Source organism: Lytechinus variegatus, chromosome 4, assembly GCF_018143015.1.
Source record: "Lytechinus variegatus isolate NC3 chromosome 4, Lvar_3.0, whole genome shotgun sequence".
Lineage (NCBI taxonomy): Eukaryota > Metazoa > Echinodermata > Echinoidea > Temnopleuroida > Toxopneustidae > Lytechinus > Lytechinus variegatus.
Window position 1 is genome coordinate 46,524,534 of NC_054743.1, and position 22,638 is coordinate 46,547,171.

Genomic DNA, 22,638 nt, shown 5'->3' on the forward strand with positions numbered 1-22,638 from the left:
TAATGCACTTTACCCATGAATGTAATAATTTTTGATCGCCCACAAATGCCTTCATATGAAGCACAAAAGTCCAAAGTTTTTTTTCCAGACCCGGTTGTTTCAAAAATCGTAATATAAGTCCAAACTAAGATACCATAATGATATTCCAGTGGAATAAAAATTAAAAATCGAGTTTAGTCTTTTCTCCAAACCCCGATATTCCAAAATTATAAATAATATAACAACAACAACAATATAAAGACAGCCCCCCCATAACATGGACATATTTATAGCATAGTCTTTCAGCCAGTATAACTATAAAGACAGCCCCCCCCATAACATGGACATATTTATAGCATAGTCTTTCAGCCAGACCCAGTTATTTTTTTCCAGAATAACGCTAATAGTAATAATAAGAATAAGAAAAACTCAATATCTAAGACCAAACAATCCTTCAACCTAAAAACCTATTTTAAAAAGAGGTTTTGAGCGTTTTCTTTATTCCAGACCTAATCAATTTTCATAAAATATGAAAAAAATCTAACGTTTGACCCTATCATATTCTTATTCTTGTGGAATAACACAAGTTTTAAAACATACTCTTTCCTCCAGATCCGGTTATTTAAAATCAATTTAAACAATCTTAAAAACATAAGACTTTGTCACATCCTTATTCCTGTGGAATAACAGGAGTACATGTATTATGCCTAGTCTTTCGTCTATAGACCTGGTTATTTAAAAGATAAACAAATATTGGAAAAAACATCAAAGCTATAAGACCAATCTTCAAAATTAAACCCAAAAGTTAAAATGCTTGGATTTAGAGTGTTGTCTTAACCCCACACCCAGTTCTCTTAAAAATACAAATTAAGCATAACTTTAATCTTAAAACTTGTTTCCCATGATTTCCTATTTTGAAATAACTGTGTCTGGAGCAAAGACTACACCATATTTCCGTGCTATTCAATGTTGATAAGATTGCGAGGTTTAATGTCTTGTCGTGTTTTTAACGATTTTTTTTAACTAGGTCTGGATGAAAGACTACACTATATGTCCATGTTGTTCGACATAAATATTTATTTATTATTATTATTAATTTATTAGTAGTAGTATTCATTTTTATTTCAAAGATCTGGGTCTGGGTGAAAGACTACGCTATATTTCCATGTGGGCCTTTGTTACTTTTTTACTCTGGTCTTGAAAAAAAGACTTTGAACTTATATCACAATTTTTTAAAACAACCGGGTCTGGAAAAAAGACTTTGAACTTATATCACAATTTTTTTAATTAACCGGGTCTGGAAAAAGACTTTGCACTTTTGTGCTTCATATGAAGGCATTAGTGGGCGATCAAAAATTATTACATTCATGGGTAAAGTGCATTACATTGGAAACTGAAGATGCAGTATACTATACTGTTTAAACTGTCCCCACCGCCGTGAAAATCGAACTTGATTTCCCATTGAGTGGGGACTGTATCACGAGTATATATTAGGGAGAGAACCCTAGTGTTTATATACTGTGTGTTTCATTTGTGTGTGTTATCATTCTGCCACATTGTTGTGCGAGAGTTGGGGACTGTGTTCTGGAGAAAGGAAGTGATTTTCATGCGTTCTGGTAGGTGTGAATCTAATAATCCCCACTTTTGGATTTGGGGACTATATCACGATTATGCCGGTTATGGCATAACCTTGTTCTCTCTAACTACTCCCTGTGTGGTGAAATAAAGTTGGCAATGTTTTACTTATTTTCTTGTTTTCTTTGGCCGGGACAAATGCTTGATTTGTTGACACTCGGTTTCCATTACAGCTATCCATCATATAACTTGAATCTTAAGTAAATTTGATTCTTTAAATTATTTTTTCATAATTAAAAATCTATTGAAAAATTGTCTTGTCCTATTACTTTCCACCAATAGAAGGTGTACACAAAAATATGCCGAAAATTCAAGTTTTTGAGGGCTCTGATGAATACAAAATTACTCCAAAGTTACTAATGAAAAATAAATTGCAACTGTATGGAAATTAGTTATCGTCACAAAGTGATATTTTAATGATTTTTTTTTTAATTGTGTGCTGTGTACAGCATTGGTATACCATAGTCCTACCTGTAGATTCCCCACAGGCAGGCTGGTAATGAACCCTTGAGTGATCATCAGCTTGTTCATAGAATGAGTGCCTGGGTTTATACAGACATGCCAGAGTTCAGGCCAGGCAGGGACCAAGCTTCCTTCGCCTTGCGGAAACTGAGATTCGAAAGCTGCAGAAGTTTCGGGAGATGGAACTTCGAATTCGGCTCTCGCGTCTCGACCCTTTTGCAGAAAAAAATGAAATATGGAAACTTTTCAATCAATGCGTCATTATTTGGAGACTGGATTAGCTTTTGAAAGGGGATTATCATAAATGTTGACTTTTTAATAATTAAGATGTATACAAAGATTATGTTTTTTACTTTTTTCACTCTTGTAAGAAAATACATGAAATCTCAGAGGAAAGAATATTTAATTACCACATGGGCCAAGTCCTGTATTCATTATTTTTTCTCTATTTCATAAATTTTATTATCATGTTTTTAATTTCTTTTTGTTTTGTGAGGGGTGCATGCAGGTGGGGGTTGTGTTTGACTGGAGCATGGGGATGGGATTTGCACAAGTTTTTTATCACTTTTGTTTCTGTTGTTCTGAGTGTTTGGAGCTTTCATCATATGTCTTGTTTTCGTTGTTGATTAGAGTTTTGATATCTGTTTTTTTTTCTGGTTGTTATGGGCTTTTTTGTTTTTAAGAAATAGACCACTCTTTTCCTTTTCTTTAATCTTCAACTGAATATTTATATATGTACTAGGTAGAAATAGTCTGATAACAAACAAACAATTTAACAACAGAATTACATGATTTCTCAGCTGTCAACATGAAGAAGAAACGCTCAGCTCCACGTCCAGCAAAGCCAGGAATCAAGTGCCAGCTTCTCATGGACTCTTATGGTTCCATCCCAGAGGATCAAAACCTTAAGATTGGCCATGTTCTACACCTTCACATGGACAATTGTAGATCGGTTGCAGCCACGATTCGTTCTCTTCGTGAAATTCTTCCTGCTACAGCTGTTATTACAACTTCTATGTTGAATCATATCATTAACAAAAGTGACCGATTTAAGAACTTGACAAGAGAAAATGATAGGAAGAATTTTCTGGATATGTGTGCAGAGCCATTTTCATTCAAGTTTATCCATGAGGAGATTGGTAAGTATACATCGTGAAGTTTTCTTTTTTTTTTCCTCTTTCAATCTTTATGTATTTACAATAATAGTTAATACATATTTACAAAATATAACATTTAAATCATTTTTGTCTCGCCCACCAGAGGTGAAGGCGAGACTTAGGGATACAAATGTTGTCCGTCGGTCACAAACCTGCAATGACACATAACTCCACAACCATAAGTCGCTTTCCAACCAAACTTGGATGGTGGATGGACTTGGGGGACCTGCATGTTATGCTGCAGTCTGAGGTCACATGGTAAGGTCAAAGGTCATTTTCAGGTCAACGTTAAAGTTTACATGCAAGACTCTTAACTCCGCAACCGCAAGTCAACCAAACTTGGATGGTAGATGGATTTGGGGGACCTGCATGTTATGCTGCAGTCTGAGGTCATATGGTAAGGTCAAAGGTCATTTTCCGGTCAAGGTTAAAGTTTGCATGCAAGACTCTTAACTCCGCAACCGTATGTCGCTTTTGGAGGACCTGCATGTTATGCTGCAGTCTGAGGTCATATGGTAAGGTCAAAGGTCATTTTCAGGTCAACGTTAAAGTTTACATGTAAGACTCTCTTATGACACCTAACTCGGCAACCGTATGTCGTTTTTCAACCAAACTTGGATGGTGGATGGACTTGGGGGACAGGCATGTTATGCTCCAGTCGGAGGTCACATGGTAAGGTCAAAGGTCATTTTCAGGTTAATGTTAAAGTTTACATGCAAGACTATTAACTCCGCAAGGAGATGGACTTGGAGGACCTGCATGTTATGCTGCAGTCTGAGGTCATATGGTAAGGTCAAAGGTCATTTTCAGGTCAACGTTAAAGTTTACATGTAAGACTCTCTTATGACACCTAACTCGGCAACCGTATGTCGTTTTTCAACCAAACTTGGATGGTGGATGGACTTGGGGGACAGGCATGTTATGCTGCAGTCGGAGGTCACATGGTAAGGTCAAAGGTCATTTTCAGGTCAACATTAAAGTTTACGTGCAGGCTCTTATGACTTGTGTTATTCCATCTCAGTCATTTCATAATGAATTTTTGATCCTCTTGCGTGCCCTCACAAACCATCATATTTTTCATAAGTGGGCGAGACACAAAATTGTTTTGCCTTGTATTTGAGGTTAAAATTACCGGTAAATGAAAGAATGCTATACAATTTTTAAAGATAGCAAGCCTTTATTTTTGAGTAAAGGCCAAATTAGTTTCAAATTGTAGCCAATTTTACGACTGCTATGATTTCATTACGACTAGATATCAAATTCACTTTTATTCTAATAAGGATGATAGCATAGTCACAGATTTGAACATAGGTATTCGTACAATGATTTTATAGAACAGTACATAGTAAGATATCCAAGTCTCACTTTTATTAGCATCAAATCCTACAACTTTTTATTCTGAAATTGGGTCGCAGACCAATCGTAAGGTGTGCGGTTGCCTTTACAAAGAGTTACGACTGATCCGATTAATTGGAACTATGGAAATCCATCAGTGCCAATTTTTTTCCTACAAAAACTTTGCACAATGCCCGTTTTATGCAAAGAGATATCGAAGCACAGTGAATTTCCAAGAAAACAATGAGTGCATGAATATATGTATGTCATACATGTAGCTAGAAAATATTTTGAACAACCATGCATACATGTAATAGATGTTGACCTTGCTGGCCTTCCATAGTTGCGATTAATTGGATCAATCGTAATTCTTTGTAAGACGGTCCCCAGGATAGTCCTGTATTTCTTGCAGAGTATCCTTTATGTGATACATTTGTGCAGCACTTGCACAAAATATCTGGAACAAGTCAATGACAAGCACTGTTGAAAGTTTAAGCTTTTAGTGAAGGCAGAGCTGCCAAGTACATGTACATGTAGTACTGATTTTTCGTATTTAGTACTGAAAAGAATACTGAGAAGAATACTGATGGTTTCATGCAAAATACTGATTTGTAAAGTTTCAGTTTATGTGTTGTCCTATGGTTTTCCTGTGAAAATACTAATTTCTTCACCAAAATACTGATTTTCAGCCTTATAAATACTGAAACGGTCTTGTTCTGGTTGGCAGCTCTGTGAAGGTAATTTTGTCTTTTCTTCCAATTTCTCTTCACTCTGCAGCAGTTCTGAGGAGTTCCAACATGGAAGTCGATCCTGCACAAGATGTTGTGGGTAGGTTAAAATTACTAAAGGGGAAGTTCACCCTGAAGAAAAGTCTGATGTAAAAATAGCAGAAAAAATTATGAAAAATATTGGTGAAAATTTGAGAAAAATCCATTCAAAATGAAGAAATTATGTACACTGTAATATGAAATGCATGAATTTCATTTCGTAATTTTTTTTAAGACTTATTTTTGTTTTCTTTTCATTTAAACCTGTAACGACAGCTCGGTTTATCCTACGAGTCTCGCTATAAGAGTCTAAAATAAATGTCGAGGATGGCCAGAGATTAAGTAACACAGTTGAACCGAATAACAGTCATTACACAGGAAATTAAAGTTCAGTAGTTTACTACTGCTCAAAACTTAATGAAGGTGCAACAGAGTATGTGATGATGACAATTAAACAAACTCCAGCGATACATTAAATTTGATAACTGAGATAACGTCGAGCGATGCTGGAACAATCATAAGAATTTTACTTGTGATAATTCTGAAGTATACATACAACTGGAATCATGAAGGAAACTCTGAACTAAAACTAAGAACTAAACTTGACTGAGATGCTGCTCGCTTTATATGTACACTTTCTGGACATAGCATGAAGGTCATCCCCAGCACACAGCAAAAACCCAGATTCAGAGTGTGGGGAGAGAGAGAGAGAGGGAGAGAGAGGATAAATCGTTCCAAACGAGGATAGGATAAAGTCAAGCAATAGAATAAGCACATAAATACCAATACACTGACCACAAAGTTAAACTAGGAGTTTGGACATTAGGAGTAGAGGGAAAGAAGTCTGAAGAGCAGGGCAAAGTCGAAGTGAGGAGAGAGAAAGTCGAAGTGAGGAGAGAGAAAGTCGAAGTGAGGAGAGAGAAAGCGGAGGGAGTTAGTGAACATTATAAATGTGTAGCCAAGGTAATAAACAAGAATGAGTTTCTGAAAGTAATTGCAAGGTTAAAGGGAATTACACAGGTTTGAAAGTCACTAGAAAGGGAGAGGAGGGATGAAAGTTACTGGAAGGATAAGTGAGGAGGGTTGAAAGTCACTGGAAAGAGAAAGCGAGGAACAAGAGTTGAAAGTCACTGGGGAAGAGAGAGTGAGGAACGAGGGTTGAAAGTCACTAGAAAGAGAAAGTGAGGAGAGTAAAACTATCTGAAAGTAGATGCAAGGTCGTAAAGAAGGGAGATGCACTGTTCGCATTTCTGAAAGACGAAGGAAAGCCAAATAGAATACAGAGTGGACAGACCAGAAGAGTTTGACCCTGAGCAAGTTACAGTACAAGAGAGGGCTTGGCTGTGTGCAGGTTACTGGGCAAGTTGAAAGTGACATTCACAATTGATCTTAGCAAGACATACATAAATGAGTATAGTACAACTAATTAATGCATAAGAATGGAATATATACATAAACATGATAAGAGAATATCGAACATCAACCAAATTGTGTGACAAACCATAAATTTTCTGAAAAATGACATATTGATTTTTTACTATTTGCTATGTAGGAATGCTGCTTGAATATGATGCCATAAATCACATAATTAGAATTCTAATAAATTTTTAATTCTGCAATCGATTTTTCTTAAACCTTCAGCAATATTTTTGTATTCTTTTTTCTGCTATTTTTACAATAAATGAATTTCCCCTTTAATGTACCATAGAATGCATAGCTAGACCGACAAATCAAGTCTATTTTGGTCAGGATATGATCCGTTGTGTACATAATAGGGTATTTATATTGCGCACATATCCACCTTGTTAGGTGCTCAAGGCGCTCCTACAGAGAAAAATTTGGATAAATCAGAAAATATTAAGATGAAACTCCTGTATGTTATATTCACTGAAGAACATTTTGATTACAGTGTCCTAAAAAAATATAAACTAACCTGATGAAATTAAGATTGAAAGCTCATGATGGTTTAATCCACCTCCAGAGTGGATACACGTGCACCTGCCAATAATGATACTAACAGTAATGTAAAATATGCATGCCTTTTTCTAAAATGATTAATTTGTATGGTGCGAAGAGGAAAAATGACCTTTTTTTACAATTTGATTCCATTCAAATTTTGCCTAGGAACAAAGAGAGATTTTGGATCTTTCCATTCTTCCAACGTGCAAGAACTTGTTGAAGCACCAGAGGTGAGTTGCTCAAGCTCGGGTATTAGTTTTAATGGGGGTAGATTGCAAAGCCAAGCGATGGTGAAGATTTCCTTGGGCACCCACCTCAACTCGACTGTGGGCTTGCCACCCTTGAATTTCCTGTATTCCCGACAGTGACTTGCTCTTACAGGGCTGCTGTGAGGATGATAGGCATGGATGGAGATTTGTGACAACACTCCTGGGGAGCGTTTCATCAATATTTTCACCCTACAAGTTGTTAGATCTGACATCTTTCTTTGATTCTGATTGGCTGAGAGGCACTGTTCCTATGGTAACTGTCGGATAAACTGGTACTTGTTGGATAAAATGTCTGACAAGTCCTTTCATGAAACGCCCCCTTGGTGTTTGGTTGTATATTTACATGTACATACAGTATGTTATTCCCCCCCCCTCATTAGTTATTGCTTTCATAACCAGTTACGCCCTCTTGTTTATTACTGTATGCTATTGTTGCTGGTTTTTTTCTTTCTCCTCAAATTGTACTAAGCTCTTCTGTGTCTTCCTGTTTTTTCTTTTTTCTCGCCGCTCTTGATTAAAGTCCTCCTGTACTTTTTTCATCACCCTTTATCTCTGGTGTAATTTTATGTTCAATTCAAATCTTATTGTTCATAATGTGGTATTCATTGTTTGTTTATTTTGCATATTTTGTCATTTCATATTGATTCTATAATTTTGTATGTTTTGTTTCGTTTTAGTACTGTGATGTTGATGTTGCTTTGTTTTAGTCTTATTTCTTTGAGGGGTGCTATGACAAAAAAAGTGATGAAAATTTCTGTTTATAATGATTCCACCTCGATCCTTTTGTTCCTAGACCAAGAGCTTAATTTCAATATGCATTGCTAATTAACCTTTCATGCGTACATGTACTTCTTTCCTCATTCTCTTCCAGGAGTCTTACGTCCCACCTGATTTCCCGTTTGGTGTCCCAGATTTTGCCAACTGCAGAGGCTTGAAGTTCGGCGAAGAGACAAGGAGAAAGCACTTTCTGCTTGAGGTAAACATACATGTATCTTCAATAATTTCCCCTAAAGTTGAATATACATGTAATGGGACTGGGTACTGTTCACAAATAAGTCTAGTGTGACTTTATTAAAGTCGTTCCTTAATTTTTCTAGGTGCAAGTATTATCTAGCAAATTGCTTAGTCAGACAATGCTTAGGGGATACGCACTAAACCATACACCTTAACCTGTCTTATGACATCAACAACGCTTTGTATCCTCTGGAAAAAGCACTATATACATGTAAATCCAATTATTATTATTGTTGTGTTCCCCATTGAGATTATGCATACTATTGTATGCTTTGGCATCAAAATATTTAAGTTGAACTTGAAATGGAAGTTCCTCCTGATGAAAATTTTATTACAAAAATAGCAAAGAGAGTAATGCAATTAGTGGTCAAGATTTGAGGGTAATACAGACCATGGGTTTTTGCATAGTGTAAAATGCAGAGTCTGACGTAGTGAGACTAGGGGGGCGTTTCATCAATATTTTCGTCCGACAAGTTGTCAGATCTGACAACTTTCCTGGATTCTGATTGGTTGAGAATCACTGTTACTATAGTAACTTTCGGATAAAACAGGACTTGTCGAATACAATGTCTGACAAGTCCTTTCATGAAACGCTCCCCAGATTCAATCAATGTTGTGTGGTAGCTTCTACCGAATTATTAGACATAAATTCACACAGAGAGCGTTTGGAGTAAAGTTCCATTCTAGACATGGGGGGTGTTTCACAAAGATTTAAGTATGACTTAGGTCGCACTTAAATGTCGACACGTATCTGAAGTGCAACGCGCAATCCTATTGATCAATACGTAGTAGTGCGCATCCTCTTGGCATGATCTGACCAATGCTGTCATGCCTTTTATACTGCGCGCAACTAGACATTTAAGTGCGACTCTAAGTCATACTTAAATCTTTGTGAAACACCCCCCTGGTCTAATTTGTGAATGAGTCAAGTTTGAGTCTGTGCTGGCAGACTAACAAAGACCGTTAATTTTAAACTATCCTCTGTGCTTTTGCAGGACTGTACGTTCCTGAATCACGGGGCTTTCGGAGCAGTCCTCAAGGACGCCTTAAAGGTTGCCCAGCAGTGGCAGCGCTACATAGAAAAACAACCACTGAGATTCTTTGATAGAGAGGTCCTTCCGCATATGGCTTATGTGACTAGGAGACTGGCTGAATTTGTAGGTACAAACGGATTGGCATTATTACAAGGTTTTAACACTATAACCCTTATTAAACGGACACAAACACCTTGCTGACTTTTTACTTTCAAGTCTTGTGCATCTTTTGAGGCCAAATTTACAAAGCCTGGGTACGCAGATTTGAAATTACGCAATTTGGGGTCTGCATGCACTTACAAAATTTTGCATAATTTCAGAACCGCGTACCCTGGGGTTGCAATGCCGGTCTCAAAAGTTGTGTGAGAGATTGAAGTAAAGAAGTCAGTGAGCGATGCAGTCAAAAAAAATTTGAGCGGCGGATTTATCGTGAAAAGTGTTGAAGGGGGGGCTGAATCAACACTGCGCTTCTACGGATAGACTGAGAATGAAGGAAGTCAGATAGCATTGGTGTTTTGCCCATTTCAGCTTCTCTGCATGAGACTGCAATGTCGTTGGGGGGGGGAGGACCAACAAAATTATTGACATTTCACAAAGGACACAATTAGTGTATTCTACATGCAGGTATTCCTCGAAACGATGTATCTAATTCACCTGTCTTGTTTGAAAGTAGTTTACAAATTGAGGCTTCATCCAACGTAAGTCATTGCTTTGTCTGGTTTTGTCTGGCACTCCTATATAGGTTAAGCTTTAAGTTCGTCACTGGTAACTTTTGATATTATGGTCCATTTAAGGTCAAGTTTACCCCAGGAAAATGCTGACTTGAATAGAGAAAAATGAAACTAGCATAGTGCTGAAAATTTCATCAAAATTGGATGTAAAATAAGAAAGTTCTGACATTTTAAAGTTTCACTTCTTATTCACAAAACAGTGATATGCACAACTAGATGAGTTGGTCGATGAAGTCCATCACTCACTATTTATTTTTTTTTTAATTGTTTGAATTATACAATATTTCATTTTATTATACATTTGACAATAAGGAGTAACTTGACTGAAACATAGTATTAAACAATGCTAATGCCACATGTTCAGGTAGAAATTAATCATTGTATCACTTGCCAATAAGGAGAAAATTAGAATATTTCATATTTGACATAATAAAATAGAAAAGAACTAGTGAGTGGATGACGTCATAGTCTCCTTATTTGCATACCAGCCAGGATGTGCATATAACTGTTTTGTGAAATTAAGCGAAACTTTTAATAAAATGTCATAACTTTCTTTTTTTACGTCTGATTTTGATTAAATTTTTAGTGTTATGCTTGTTGAATTTTTCTCTTTTTATTCAAAACAACTTTTTGTTGGGGTGGACTTGTCCTTTAAGCATATTTGCTGGGTTATTACAAATTGTTAGCCTTGAAGGGGATTGTTGAATATGTTACCTGCAAATTTACTTGCACAGGCTGATTTTTGCCTATATGGTGAAGGCCGATGACATGCATGCATATGTGATCTGCCGCTCCAAAACGAACAATAAGTCACCCAAAATGAATACAAGGTTTTCACTGAGCTTAGAAAAGCAAATACTTAGCTTTAAAATGATATATAATTTGTCAAAATGGATAAACAATAGCCCACACAACTACTTGATTGATTGTTGAAGAATTTTTGCAAGAGCATCAGAAAATAAGGAGAAAGCAAGAAATGAAGTTTTGGGTTCATTTAAGCGTGAGATGTTCACCACTTACAATCTAAATGAAAATTCGAAACAGTCTGCAAAAAGCTTTTGTCAAAGAAACTCTTGTACGTTGTTTTCCATTTGACTTCTCAACTTTAAAAATTTTGACAGAATGAAGAAGATTTAGTCTTGGAGATGAGCTAATTTTCTCATTTTTTTTCCTTTAGAAGACCAAACCACCACTTTTGCTATTTGAGAACCTTTCCTGGTGACGTACATGTATTGTTGGTTTTAGGGTAGCTACAGTAGTCACATATTGTAACATTCCTGGAGCCTGTAACTATATTTTGTATTTCTATCTGTATCATCTCCCCCTTTTTCAGGCTGTGAAGCAATTGGAATAGTCCTTGTGCCCAATGTCACCACAGCTATCAATGCAGTTGTCAGGAGCATTCCATTCAAGAAGGGGGAAAGGATATTCTGCCTCAACATCACATATGGTAAATATGAACTTAACAAAGCATGACTTTCCTTAAAGTGGCTCACTTATTCATCATCACAGTATACATGTAGCTTCCTGTTTGAGCTGCCAAAGGGATACCACATCAAGTATCAAGAGCCAATCTTTCAAATTGTCTTGCCTTTGTGTTTTCCTAATATTTTCCAATTATGGATAGAGGTGGGGCTGGTTCAGATATGCTAATTTATGCGTAAAATCAAAAGTTTGCTCTAATTAACTAAACAAGGCTCTAAAATGCTAATTTGTGGTTCACAGTTTCTTGACAAGAATCCGACCTAATGCACTTTAAAAAAAGTTCAACATCACTTTTATTTTCTTATGTACTTTATTTTCTAAATTTTTTATGTATTTCCTTGTTTTTTTACTTTTTTTCAATGGAAATTGTTGGGGACTTTATTTTGATCATAAACAAGAAGAAATTCATTGATTTTAATCAGTAAAGGGAAAAGTAATGATACATTTATGAATTTCCCATTTTGAGTAATTTGGGGTCTGCATGCACTTATGAAATGCTGCGTAATTTGAGAAGTGAGTACCCGCTGGTCCCAATTTTGGTCTAAAAAGTTGTGCGAGACCTGAAAGGAAAAGTTAGCGTGAGCGACCTGGTCAAATTTTGCACGATGGATTTATTGCCAAAAATGTCAAGGGGGGGGGGGGTGATCAGCCCCCAGTCTGATTATGGTTAAAGAAAACTATTGGGAGATTTAAAGAGGGTCAGTTTTATATGACATCTCAAATCAAAAACTTTAAATTCAAATAATTTTCTATTTAATGGATTTTTGTCAAATCTTCTCCAATATTTTTTGTTTCTGCTATTTTACAACAAACTTTTTGGCAGGGTGAACTTTCATTTTCTCTTTTTGAAATGTAGGTGCAGTAAAGAAGCTACTGAAGCACACAGCTGAGTCACTGGATCTTGAATATCAAGAAGAGAATCTCAATTTACCCCTCACATCAAATCAAGAGGTATTTGATCATTATTGATGTCGTATTTTATGGGGACAGCATGATATGGTATACTTGGGGACAGGGCTATCACAAACTATAAAATCATATCTGTAGGTTTATAAATTTATGTTCAAAACATCACTTTGATTTGTTACATATATGAAAGCTTTAAATTGCTACCCAGATGTTCAGATAATTATTTTTTATGTCTACATCCCTTACAAATAATTACCAGATGACATGATCTATGATCTTGTTCTATCCTTCTGGAGAGATGATCAGATGACAAGACCTTAGATCCATGATCATCTCTCAAACAGCATGTAGAAATGACGAGATCTTGTCATCTCATGTTTTGCAAGGACTATAGACTTGACCAAATGATTATCTATCTGGGTGGCACTTTTAAGCTTCCATAGTTGCATGGCCATATACCGTAAACAAAATACAGTTGATTCTGCATTAGTCGAGTGAAATCAGACGGATCCACTTGTGAATGTTAGCTCACAGTTCAACACATACTTCTCAATGAATGTGTCCATTTTGCTCATATTTATGATAATTTTTATTATGTTTCACGATCGTGTGTTCTAAGCTTTCAGAAGAAACTGAAATGTTTTTAAAGCTTCTAAATAAGGGACTGTTTGAATCCCAATCACAACAGTTATACCCCTGGTAAGGTATATGTATTTAATTCTACTTGCTTTATAGGAATGTGAGGAGCAGGGTGCTATCTTGAGGGAGGAGTTGTCTTAATGAAATCGATGTATTCAAATATTGTTTCATTTAGCTAATATTTGTGAAAAACAGAGATGCCAAGTTCAAAGACCAGCTATGCGTGAGATTTTGTGTGAATCTGAGTGAGATCACAGACATTGTGTACAATGGGGATAAGCTGTGATAGTTGCGTGAGACAGACATTTGAGGGGATGAACAAGACTCCAAAATGCTTGAGTCTCATGCATAATGCGTGAGACTTGGTAGCTCTGGAAAAATATTGTGAGAGATTAGAGCAAATATGTATTGCATGGTGTAAATACACTGTATGTTCAGAACATAACTTTATATGATACACTTGTGTTGAAATTGGTGTTGAATTCTTAACTCTTTGCCCGCCACTAATAGAATCATCCCTGCACCACATTAATTCCACGGTGCAATCTTAAAAGAGGATTTGCATTCGCTTTTCTAATTCAGCTCACATTTCGCCTTTGATTGGTTTGTTGTAAAGAAAAACTTTGGGCCTGTTGCATATAACTTTTTACCTGAGAAAACTCTGGTAAAAACTGGAAACTAAGGTTAGTCTGATTTTCTGCCATTGACTTTAACACAGGGCAAAAACTCCGGTAAAAACAACCTGAGTTTTCTCAGGTAAAAAGTTTTATGCAACGGGCCCCTTGTGTGTATGTGTACACAGTACATTGCAATGCACACATCACTACTGCACATGTGTATGTTCAAGGAGGTTTCAAATGAGATGGAGTAACAGCAAATAAAATCTATTTGAACCACGTTAAAAGCCGCCAGCAAAAAGTATGTCAGGTATGCACTTTGCTCAACATCTCTTGCAATTGTGTAGACAAATGATTCCTGCAAGACTCCGTGCTATAGCTCATACATAAAGGGAAATTTGCTTTTGTGATGATAATTACTTTTTGCCGCATCTTGGTCTGGTTATAATGGGTAGTACATAATTCGGAGGCATGCGAAAATAACTATGCAATACTTCCTGAAATATGACCTAAATTTGCTCGACTGGGCATGTGCGGGCACTCATCTGGCATATAACAATATTCTACAGTCCACATTTGAAATTTTCATTCACCGCAAACGATCGGAAAGGTGTTGAAATCTGGTTTCTGTAAAGGTCAAATTCTTTCTTTTTTCACTAATTACCATACAGGTGAATTGATATAATCTGGGGAAATATCTCGTCGTAATAGTGCTTGGTTATTGATGTTTTGTCATGCATTTAAATTTCAGCTTGTTTATTAATATGAAAGATGGAAAATTGATACAAATGGATATTCGTAAAATTTCACCCCTCTGCTTTCTTCACTGAAACTGGCGGCCTCAAGGCAGACATCAAAAGGTCCTTCTTGCCGTTCTTTCATTTGTGCTTCTTTAGAAATGAACAGCTGCTTGAATAAATTTGTTGCCTGTTGGAACTCCAGTCATAGAATCTTCTTGGTATGTTGCATGAACAATAGACTCAATACACTGTGTGTATTGTGAATGCATTTTGACTTGAGTTGAAGTTGGTAGCCCCCTGTATATGACTCTAGTTGGTACAAAGCAGGCAAAGAGTTAACAATCAGTCCATAATGCAGATAGTTTGTCCAAGTCAAAACAATATTTCAGATCAGATTATGTGGGTACCACATTTATAGTCAAACAAATTCCTGTAGTCCCAAGCAATATCCCTTGGTAGATTCTCATGTACTGTTATTATTTCCATTCACCCTTCTCTTGATTTAGATTCTGGACTTGGTTTCTTCAAAATTAAGGTCAGTTCAACAGACTGTATAGATTAATGTCAAAAGTAATCTTCTTTACACGAATATATTCTTTTCAATAGCCACTATGCCCTCCCTACCCCCATCTTGAGATTTTGGCCACAGATTGTGACAAATGTTTGCATAATGGAAGAGAGTGACATAATCTTCATGTTTACATTACACTAATTTATGCATGAAGTTATAATTTGGCTGTAAATCTATTTTTGAATGAAGCACTAAAATAGCTTTAATTTTTATGTAGAAATTCTATTTTTTCTACTTTTTTTTTCATCCACCTCAAAGCAAATATTCTTTTTACTGTTTAATTCAAAACGCCTACCGGTAGCTATCAGTCTAAAATTACATTTTCAAGTAATACCGTTCTCGTCTTTCATCTTTGTTATCCTTTCTGTTATTGTTTTTGGTTTAGTTCAAACACACGGCTAGCGGTATTCGATCACATTCCAAGCAATGCAGCTTTTATCATGCCAGTCAAGGAGCTCATTAGCATCTGCCGTGAAAGGTAAGTACCAAAGAGAATGGAGGGCCACAACTCCCTTTTAGACAATGAAAATGATAATCAGTATACATACATGTACTTGCTTACCAAGCTCGTTTTAAGAAATCTATGAGTGCTCTAAAATAAATGCGTCAAAATTAGCCTAGCTTTAGCCGAGCTTCTGTTAATTGCTCGAGCTTTTCAAGAGTAAATTCCTGCCAAGTATACATTTAACTCACCTTGGTTGAGTGCGGCACAATTGCATCATTGCTGGGATTCGGACCCACAAGAAGAAGGAATGGTGAAAGAACAGAGGAATAGAGCCTTGCCAATTTCCCACCATGAAAAGCTCTCTGAAATTCCTTTCCCAAGCTTTCAAAATACTATGAATAATTGTCTAGGAGGAAGAAAAAATGTCCTCTTTTTTTCATCTTCTGCCCCTCCCCCACCCAAACAGGATGTCACTGCTTAATGTTTCAGTTTCATCCTGCCCCTTCCACCTCAAACCCCACCGCCACCCACGTGACATTTGTGACATCAACCTAGCTTTCCCCATGTGTCAACAATTTTAGATGGGTTATTGTAAAAGATTAGCTCCAATCCCCCCCCCCCCCCCCAGAAAGTTATGTTCCCTTAGAACAGAGGGACGTCCAGATATATACCAAAAATGTTCATTGATATAATGATGTTGGGGTGTTTTATAGAGATCAAAGATTAGGCTTTTTACAGACCTAGAAATTTAGACTTCTGAAAGAACACAGACATTTCGTGTTTGTATATCTGCAAAATAGCCACAAATATTGCCGTTCTTCGAAAGATGTCTTCAGTATACAAACAGTAATCAGCGAATTTACCATTTATATTGTACCCTAATTTTTTTTTTCACAGTCTTTTGATGACTTTGTAGATAGGACTCAGATGATTTCCAAATAGCAAACAAATGTTTTTCTATGTGATCCTTTCGCGCTGCAGGGGTGTTCCTGTACTGATAGATGGGGCCCATGCTCTTGGTGCCTTGCCACTTGATATGAAAGACTTGAGCCCAGACTACTACACAGCCAACGCCCACAAATGGTTATGTAACCCCAAAGGATGTGCCTTTCTCTATGTCCGAGAGGAGCTTCGCAGCCAAACAAGACCTCTGGTTGTATCACATGGATTTGGTAGTGGGTTCAACTCAGAGTTTATCTGGTCAGGTATGTGTACTAAAGAGTCTGCTACGTTTCCAGAGTTTGCATGCAGAAAAGCTTTGATGGTAATAAGACACGCTATTTTTTACGCCACACAATTTATGCAACATTTCGTAAGTGCATGCAGACCAAAAATTGCTCAAAAACATGGATTTGTGTACTAATCCAATGCTAATAGTCTTTAGCCAAAATTCATAGATATTAATCTTTCCTTTTACTAATTAAAGTAAATTATTTTCACCTTGTTTATGGTCAAAATAAAGTCCCTGACACTTTCCATTGAAAAACAAAGTAAAAAAAGATATATCGTCGGCCTTATGCCAAAAGGGCCTTAACTGCTTTTGGCCATTCCGAGATAATGGCGTTTAAAGGTTTTGTTCTCTCTAATAATCAAAAGTGTGTGGTCGTTTTTTTGCTTTTGAAGCCAATTTCGATAAACGTGTTAAGTTATTAAGTTTCACATTAAATGTGTTAAATTTATTATAAAATATTCAGAACCCCTAAAATCGGGTTAAGGCCCTTTTGGCATAAGGCCGACGATATATAGGAAATTTAGAAAACAACATACATTAGAAAATAAATGTGATGAAACTTTTTTAGGTGCATTTGATTAGATTCCAATAAAGAGTCTGTGAACCACAAATTAGCATTTTAGAGGCATCGTTAGAGCAAACTTTTGCGCATATAAACTAGCATAGTTTGAGATGAGATTTTTCGCAGAATTTGATCTTGGGTAATGCGCGTGCCAACTTTTATCGTGATCAACGGTCAAGATTTAAAGGGGATGAATCTGCCTTATGCGCTATACAAGAACTGACTATTATCTTCAACATTATAGTTATCAGCCAGAAGTTCCAAGGGTGGCTTCTACTTGCTGTGAAAGGGGTGTAGAGACAAGTAGGTTGAATTAATTTCATCATATTTTCATCCATCATTTTGTCAAAAGGATTACGAGATTACAGTCCCTTCCTGGCCTTGCACACGGTGCTAGATTTTTGGAATGCCGTGGGTGTGAAGACAATACGACAAGGCATGCATGGATTACTCTCGCAAGCCGGTGAGTTCACACAACACAGATCTGTTTCAGCGTTGGGGTCTATGGGCTGCTTCACCCTGCTGCTTGTAAAGCCCCTTTCGCAATTGGTGGTATGACTGCTTACAACCGTTGCGATTTTGTGCAACGTATATTGTAAACATGATCGCAAACGATTGCACAGGCAATTGTGAAAGCCCCTTAAATGGCACAGCTTTATGCATGATTCTTGCCTGTTCTCTTGTGTTTTGTATAAAATTATTAATTATACCCCTAAGTCAATATTCATTGTTAATGATATTGTGTTTTGTTTTGTTTTTAAGTCATAAATGTATATGTTCTTTACTTATCAAGATTATTTCAATTTACTTAATTTGTTTTAGTTGTATATACCAATTATCCCTATATAATATTTGTAATGATGTTTCCACTTCCAGTTCCTTTGTTGTTCTGTTAACTAGATATTGTGTATAGACTTCTTTCTTTTTCTTTTTAGCACTTTGAATATTGTATATGAAGCACTTTATGAATTATGTATATTATCACTATTATTAAGATACATGTACCCCAATATTAAACTATTAAATTTTCCATTGAGTTGCTGGTAACTATCCGAATTTTAGTCTACAAAGATTGGATTTTAGCTTTATTCTGACAATTGAAATGCTGCGTTTCCCTTCTCCCATATTTTTGACAAAGATTTTTTCCATAACACAATATTTATATAATATTGACTGACCTTGAGGGAGATAAATGAATTTCCCAAACTAGTCTCAAATTGCCCCGAGTCGAAGATGAGGGCAATATGGGTCTAGTGAGGGAAATATTTTTGGTATCTCCCGAAAGTAACGCCAGTCAATATTATTATTACCTGTTCAACTCTTTCTGCTACATTAAAATATTGATAGATTTTATAACTAAATTGTTGGACTTACCTTGGTCAAGCCTCTAGTGTCAATTCTTGTCATGTCTGCAATGTATTTCCTTTTTATGATCTCCACATATAGTGCTGAAAATGTTTCCACAAAGGCTGGTAAATATGCACCTGCATGTACATGTATGTCTATTTACAAGCTTGCAACAACAAACTGTTAATGGCAATGGCAAGCTGAAAGAAGAGCTAGTCAATATTTTTATTATCCAAATCAGATATCTAGAGCAAAAGTTATGATAATGGGGATTTATCTTTTAAATTGTGTCATGTTAATATCGATCTGCACTTTACCATATGACGTACTTGGAAGCGCTCGGACCCAGCGTTGTCTCTATTATGACGTATATTGTTGGTGCGCGGATCCTTATGAAGCAAATCTCTTTATACGCACCCACAAATGCGCTGGGGATTGATGAGTTTGGAATACGGATATTGTGAACCGCTAATTATTGTATGTAGGTGCAATAGGAAAATTACTCTTTTTGGGGAGGAGGGGTGTACAAATATTATGGTCACTCGTCATTCAGCTGATCGCTGACCAAGCCATTGTGACGTAGATTATGTTGAGTTTATCAGTTAGACAGACAAAATACGCGTTTATATCATGTCTCCAAAATGCCACATTCAGGTAATAATTGCGGATATTTTTTAACTCTTTGTCTATAGGCCTACCATAGATATTACACTGCGCTACATGGCTATGCATGTGGATGTATTGTGAGTAAATTCACCCCATTTCTCAAGAGACTATTTTTGAGGGGTCTTTATGGGATTGGACAGGAGGGGTAAATTTGTCTCCACAAACTATTTGTTTTGAATTGATAGTTTAAGGTTTTTCTTTGTGTGTTTGTGTGTCTCTCTGAGCTTTGATTTGATTCTTATCATCTTTTGTTTTGTTTTTCAGTTGATTTACTCACCAAATCATGGAATACTGGATTACTAGCCCCCATTGAAATGTGTGGTAAGTTGATTTTAATGGAGTTTATTTTTGTCCAGCCATCCCAAACCAACAATATAGTTTTAAAAAAGTCCCAGTTGTCCACTTGTTCACCTTTTATAAGTTATTCTTATTTTGCTGCTGCAAAGAAAAAAATAAATGTCAAAAAACTTATCGAGTTATGGAATGGAAAGAATGGGGAAACACAAAACTGTTTTGAATTTTATTGAATTAATTGATACATCATAAATGCCACCAATGTGGAAGAATTATATGTAGCCAGCATTCCATAGAAGTGTGGTTTAAAGTTCTAGTCTTGACTGTACACGCATGATTTTCCTCCGTAGATCTACAGATTTTGAAGAAACAATCGGTTAATCTGGGTCTTTTTTCATCAGCTTCAATTTTGTCTTCTTCTCGGAGCAAGAGGGGACCTTCTCCTCCCCCTTCTGCTCAACCCAATTGAGATTTGATCACTTTGCTTTGTCACAAGCAGCCCTTCTCTGTCCCATGCCCAAGTTCATTTGATCTTTGTCTCTCACCAGGTTCGATGGCTCTAGTAGAGTTACCCCATGAAATTAGTGACAATCAGACAGTAGAGTACTCTTTAGCTGAAGGCATTCAGAATGAGTTGTATCACCAATTTAATATTGAGGTATGAAAGATTTTGATTTCTGAATGATACTGCACTTTCTAACCTCCACTTTCTCACCTATCCCTTTCACTTTTACCTCTATCAATTTTTTTTCTTTTTAGGACTTTCCACATGGTATGTGAGTATTTTTTTAATCAAAAACCTTCCCCTTTCGCAATTTTCACTTGCCTTAGGCAATCAGGCATTTGGGTCATAGTTTCCTGCCGTGGTATAGTTTCCTATAACTTTCCTTCAGGTCCCAATCAACGGCCTCCCTGGTCAGCAATACTTCAGGATTAGATATTGACTTGCCCTGCTGTAATATTCACAAGCCCAATGCAATCGGGCAAGTAGGATTATATAGAGTCCTGTCATGTACATTATTCTATCATTCTGTCACGGCATCTACAATGTAGTTTCCAATCAGGCCTGCGGGTTAGACATTAATGCCCTCTTGTGATTTTCACTTGCCAAAGGCACTCGGGCAAGGGGATGTATACATGTAGAGTCCTGCCATGTACAGTATTCCGTTAAAAGTGAACTTGCTCTTCTGTCATTTTCAGTTGGCCCAAGCTATCGAGCAAGTGGGTTAATGGCATCCTGGCGGATACACCGTCTTTATCACTTCTTGTTTCTCTAGGTTCCAATCAAAGCCCTCCAGGGTCGGCTATACGTCAGGATCTCCGCCCACATCTACAACAAGCTTTCAGAGTACCAAAGACTCGCTTCCGCGGTCCTATACATAGCCAAGTCCAGCAGGGGAGGTGATCAAGCAAGAGACGCGAAAGTAAGAAAACTGAATGATCCTAGGTGATGTAGCCTTTGAGGTTTGCTGAAGTCTTTATTTCCTTGAAGCCTATGTGCCTTTCTGAGTACTGCTTTTGTGGGATCTACTGAAATTTAATCAAGATACAAACAACAAAATTTGTTGCAGCTCCACAACCAAATCAGGGAATACTATTCGTGGTGAAACATCACTATTTGCTGCATTTTTTGTAAAGCAAGTTCTTATGTATAGGATTGTATACAACTTTGTTGAAATTTCTTCTTTAACAACCAAAACTACAAATCGAATGCAAGAAGTGATGACTCCCCGCAGATACAATGTATAATCTCAAGTAAGGTGATGGGTTGCACCAAATGAGTGACAGCTAGCACCCCAATTGTTTGGTGCTAATGTTTGGATAGACACCACCAGGTAAGACCTGCACAATTAGAATCGTTGAAGGTGTTCTTGAGCACCCTGATTTATGCCCAACACCAATACTGAATGCCCAACCCTCTACTTGAAAATGCCCACGTGTACTAAAATTACAATTTGTCGTTGTAGTTTCCAATGGCAAAATTGTAAACATTGTGAAAAATTTGAAGGAAAAAACATTGTAAAAAATTGGAAGGAAAAGAAATCCTGCGTCAATCAAGACATGAATATGGATAGTGAAAACTTCCTGTTGTACTCATATTTTGGTGCTGATTGGTTGAATATACAGTGTAAGTCAACCTGCCCTAAGATATAAAATTGCCAAAGTTCAAACAAAGGTTGAGAACAGATTGTCTGATAAGTTGAATCTGCGATTCTGTGGTCCTCAGAAGCTTTATGGTAAGCAGCCTGAGCTGTCCGCAAAGGGAAAGTCAAATAATTATTTATTGAAAGAGGATATTATTATGATAGCTAGTAAACATTATTTTTAATGCAAAATCATGATCCTGAGGCACTTGCAAAGAACATTGATTTCCTAATCAATACTGTAATAATCATAGTGTGTGTATTCAAATTAAATTTGAATAGTTTAATAAGAAGTTTAAATAAGTAAGGTGATATCAAATTAACTTCTATGATGTTTTTATCTAAGTACAAGAGATTAAATTAGCATAATATTTCATCCAATATCTGCGTTTTGTTGATTTGAAATATGAGCAACTGTGACAATATGATTGAGGACAATATAGAGAACACTTCACTTGAGTTCTTATCAGAGGAAATAAAAACCAAGCACATGTCTCCTGTAGAAAGTACTTTAATATTCCTTTACAAAACATAAAAGTATGTGTGTTTATTTACATGTACATCGATTTTATAGATCATTTCTAGCTCATCCAGCCAAATTTGAATTGCTCAGTGAACTTTGATCAGCTTTCAAAGATAAGGATAG

The 22,638-nt window shown here is 36.6% G+C and overlaps 1 protein-coding gene across 2 annotated transcripts in view; it reads left to right on the top strand.

Annotated features, from left to right (window-relative positions):
• LOC121414177 (L-cysteine desulfhydrase-like) overlaps window positions 1-22,287 on the top strand; it is a 42,403-nt gene extending 20,116 nt beyond the window's left edge. For both annotated transcript variants that reach the window (XM_041607249.1, XM_041607250.1), the window contains exons 2-15: window positions 2,877-3,215; window positions 5,346-5,396; window positions 7,460-7,524; window positions 8,435-8,539; window positions 9,573-9,738; window positions 11,676-11,792; window positions 12,684-12,778; window positions 15,239-15,267; window positions 15,689-15,781; window positions 16,730-16,953; window positions 17,894-18,004; window positions 19,819-19,875; window positions 20,397-20,506; window positions 21,126-22,287. In XM_041607249.1, the coding sequence (XP_041463183.1) occupies window positions 2,885-3,215; window positions 5,346-5,396; window positions 7,460-7,524; window positions 8,435-8,539; window positions 9,573-9,738; window positions 11,676-11,792; window positions 12,684-12,778; window positions 15,239-15,267; window positions 15,689-15,781; window positions 16,730-16,953; window positions 17,894-18,004; window positions 19,819-19,875; window positions 20,397-20,506; window positions 21,126-21,299 (1,728 nt within the window). In that variant the 5' untranslated portion in view covers window positions 2,877-2,884 and the 3' untranslated portion in view covers window positions 21,300-22,287. The remainder of the gene's footprint in view (window positions 1-2,876; window positions 3,216-5,345; window positions 5,397-7,459; window positions 7,525-8,434; window positions 8,540-9,572; window positions 9,739-11,675; window positions 11,793-12,683; window positions 12,779-15,238; window positions 15,268-15,688; window positions 15,782-16,729; window positions 16,954-17,893; window positions 18,005-19,818; window positions 19,876-20,396; window positions 20,507-21,125) is intronic.
• The last annotated feature ends 351 nt before the right edge of the window (window positions 22,288-22,638 follow it).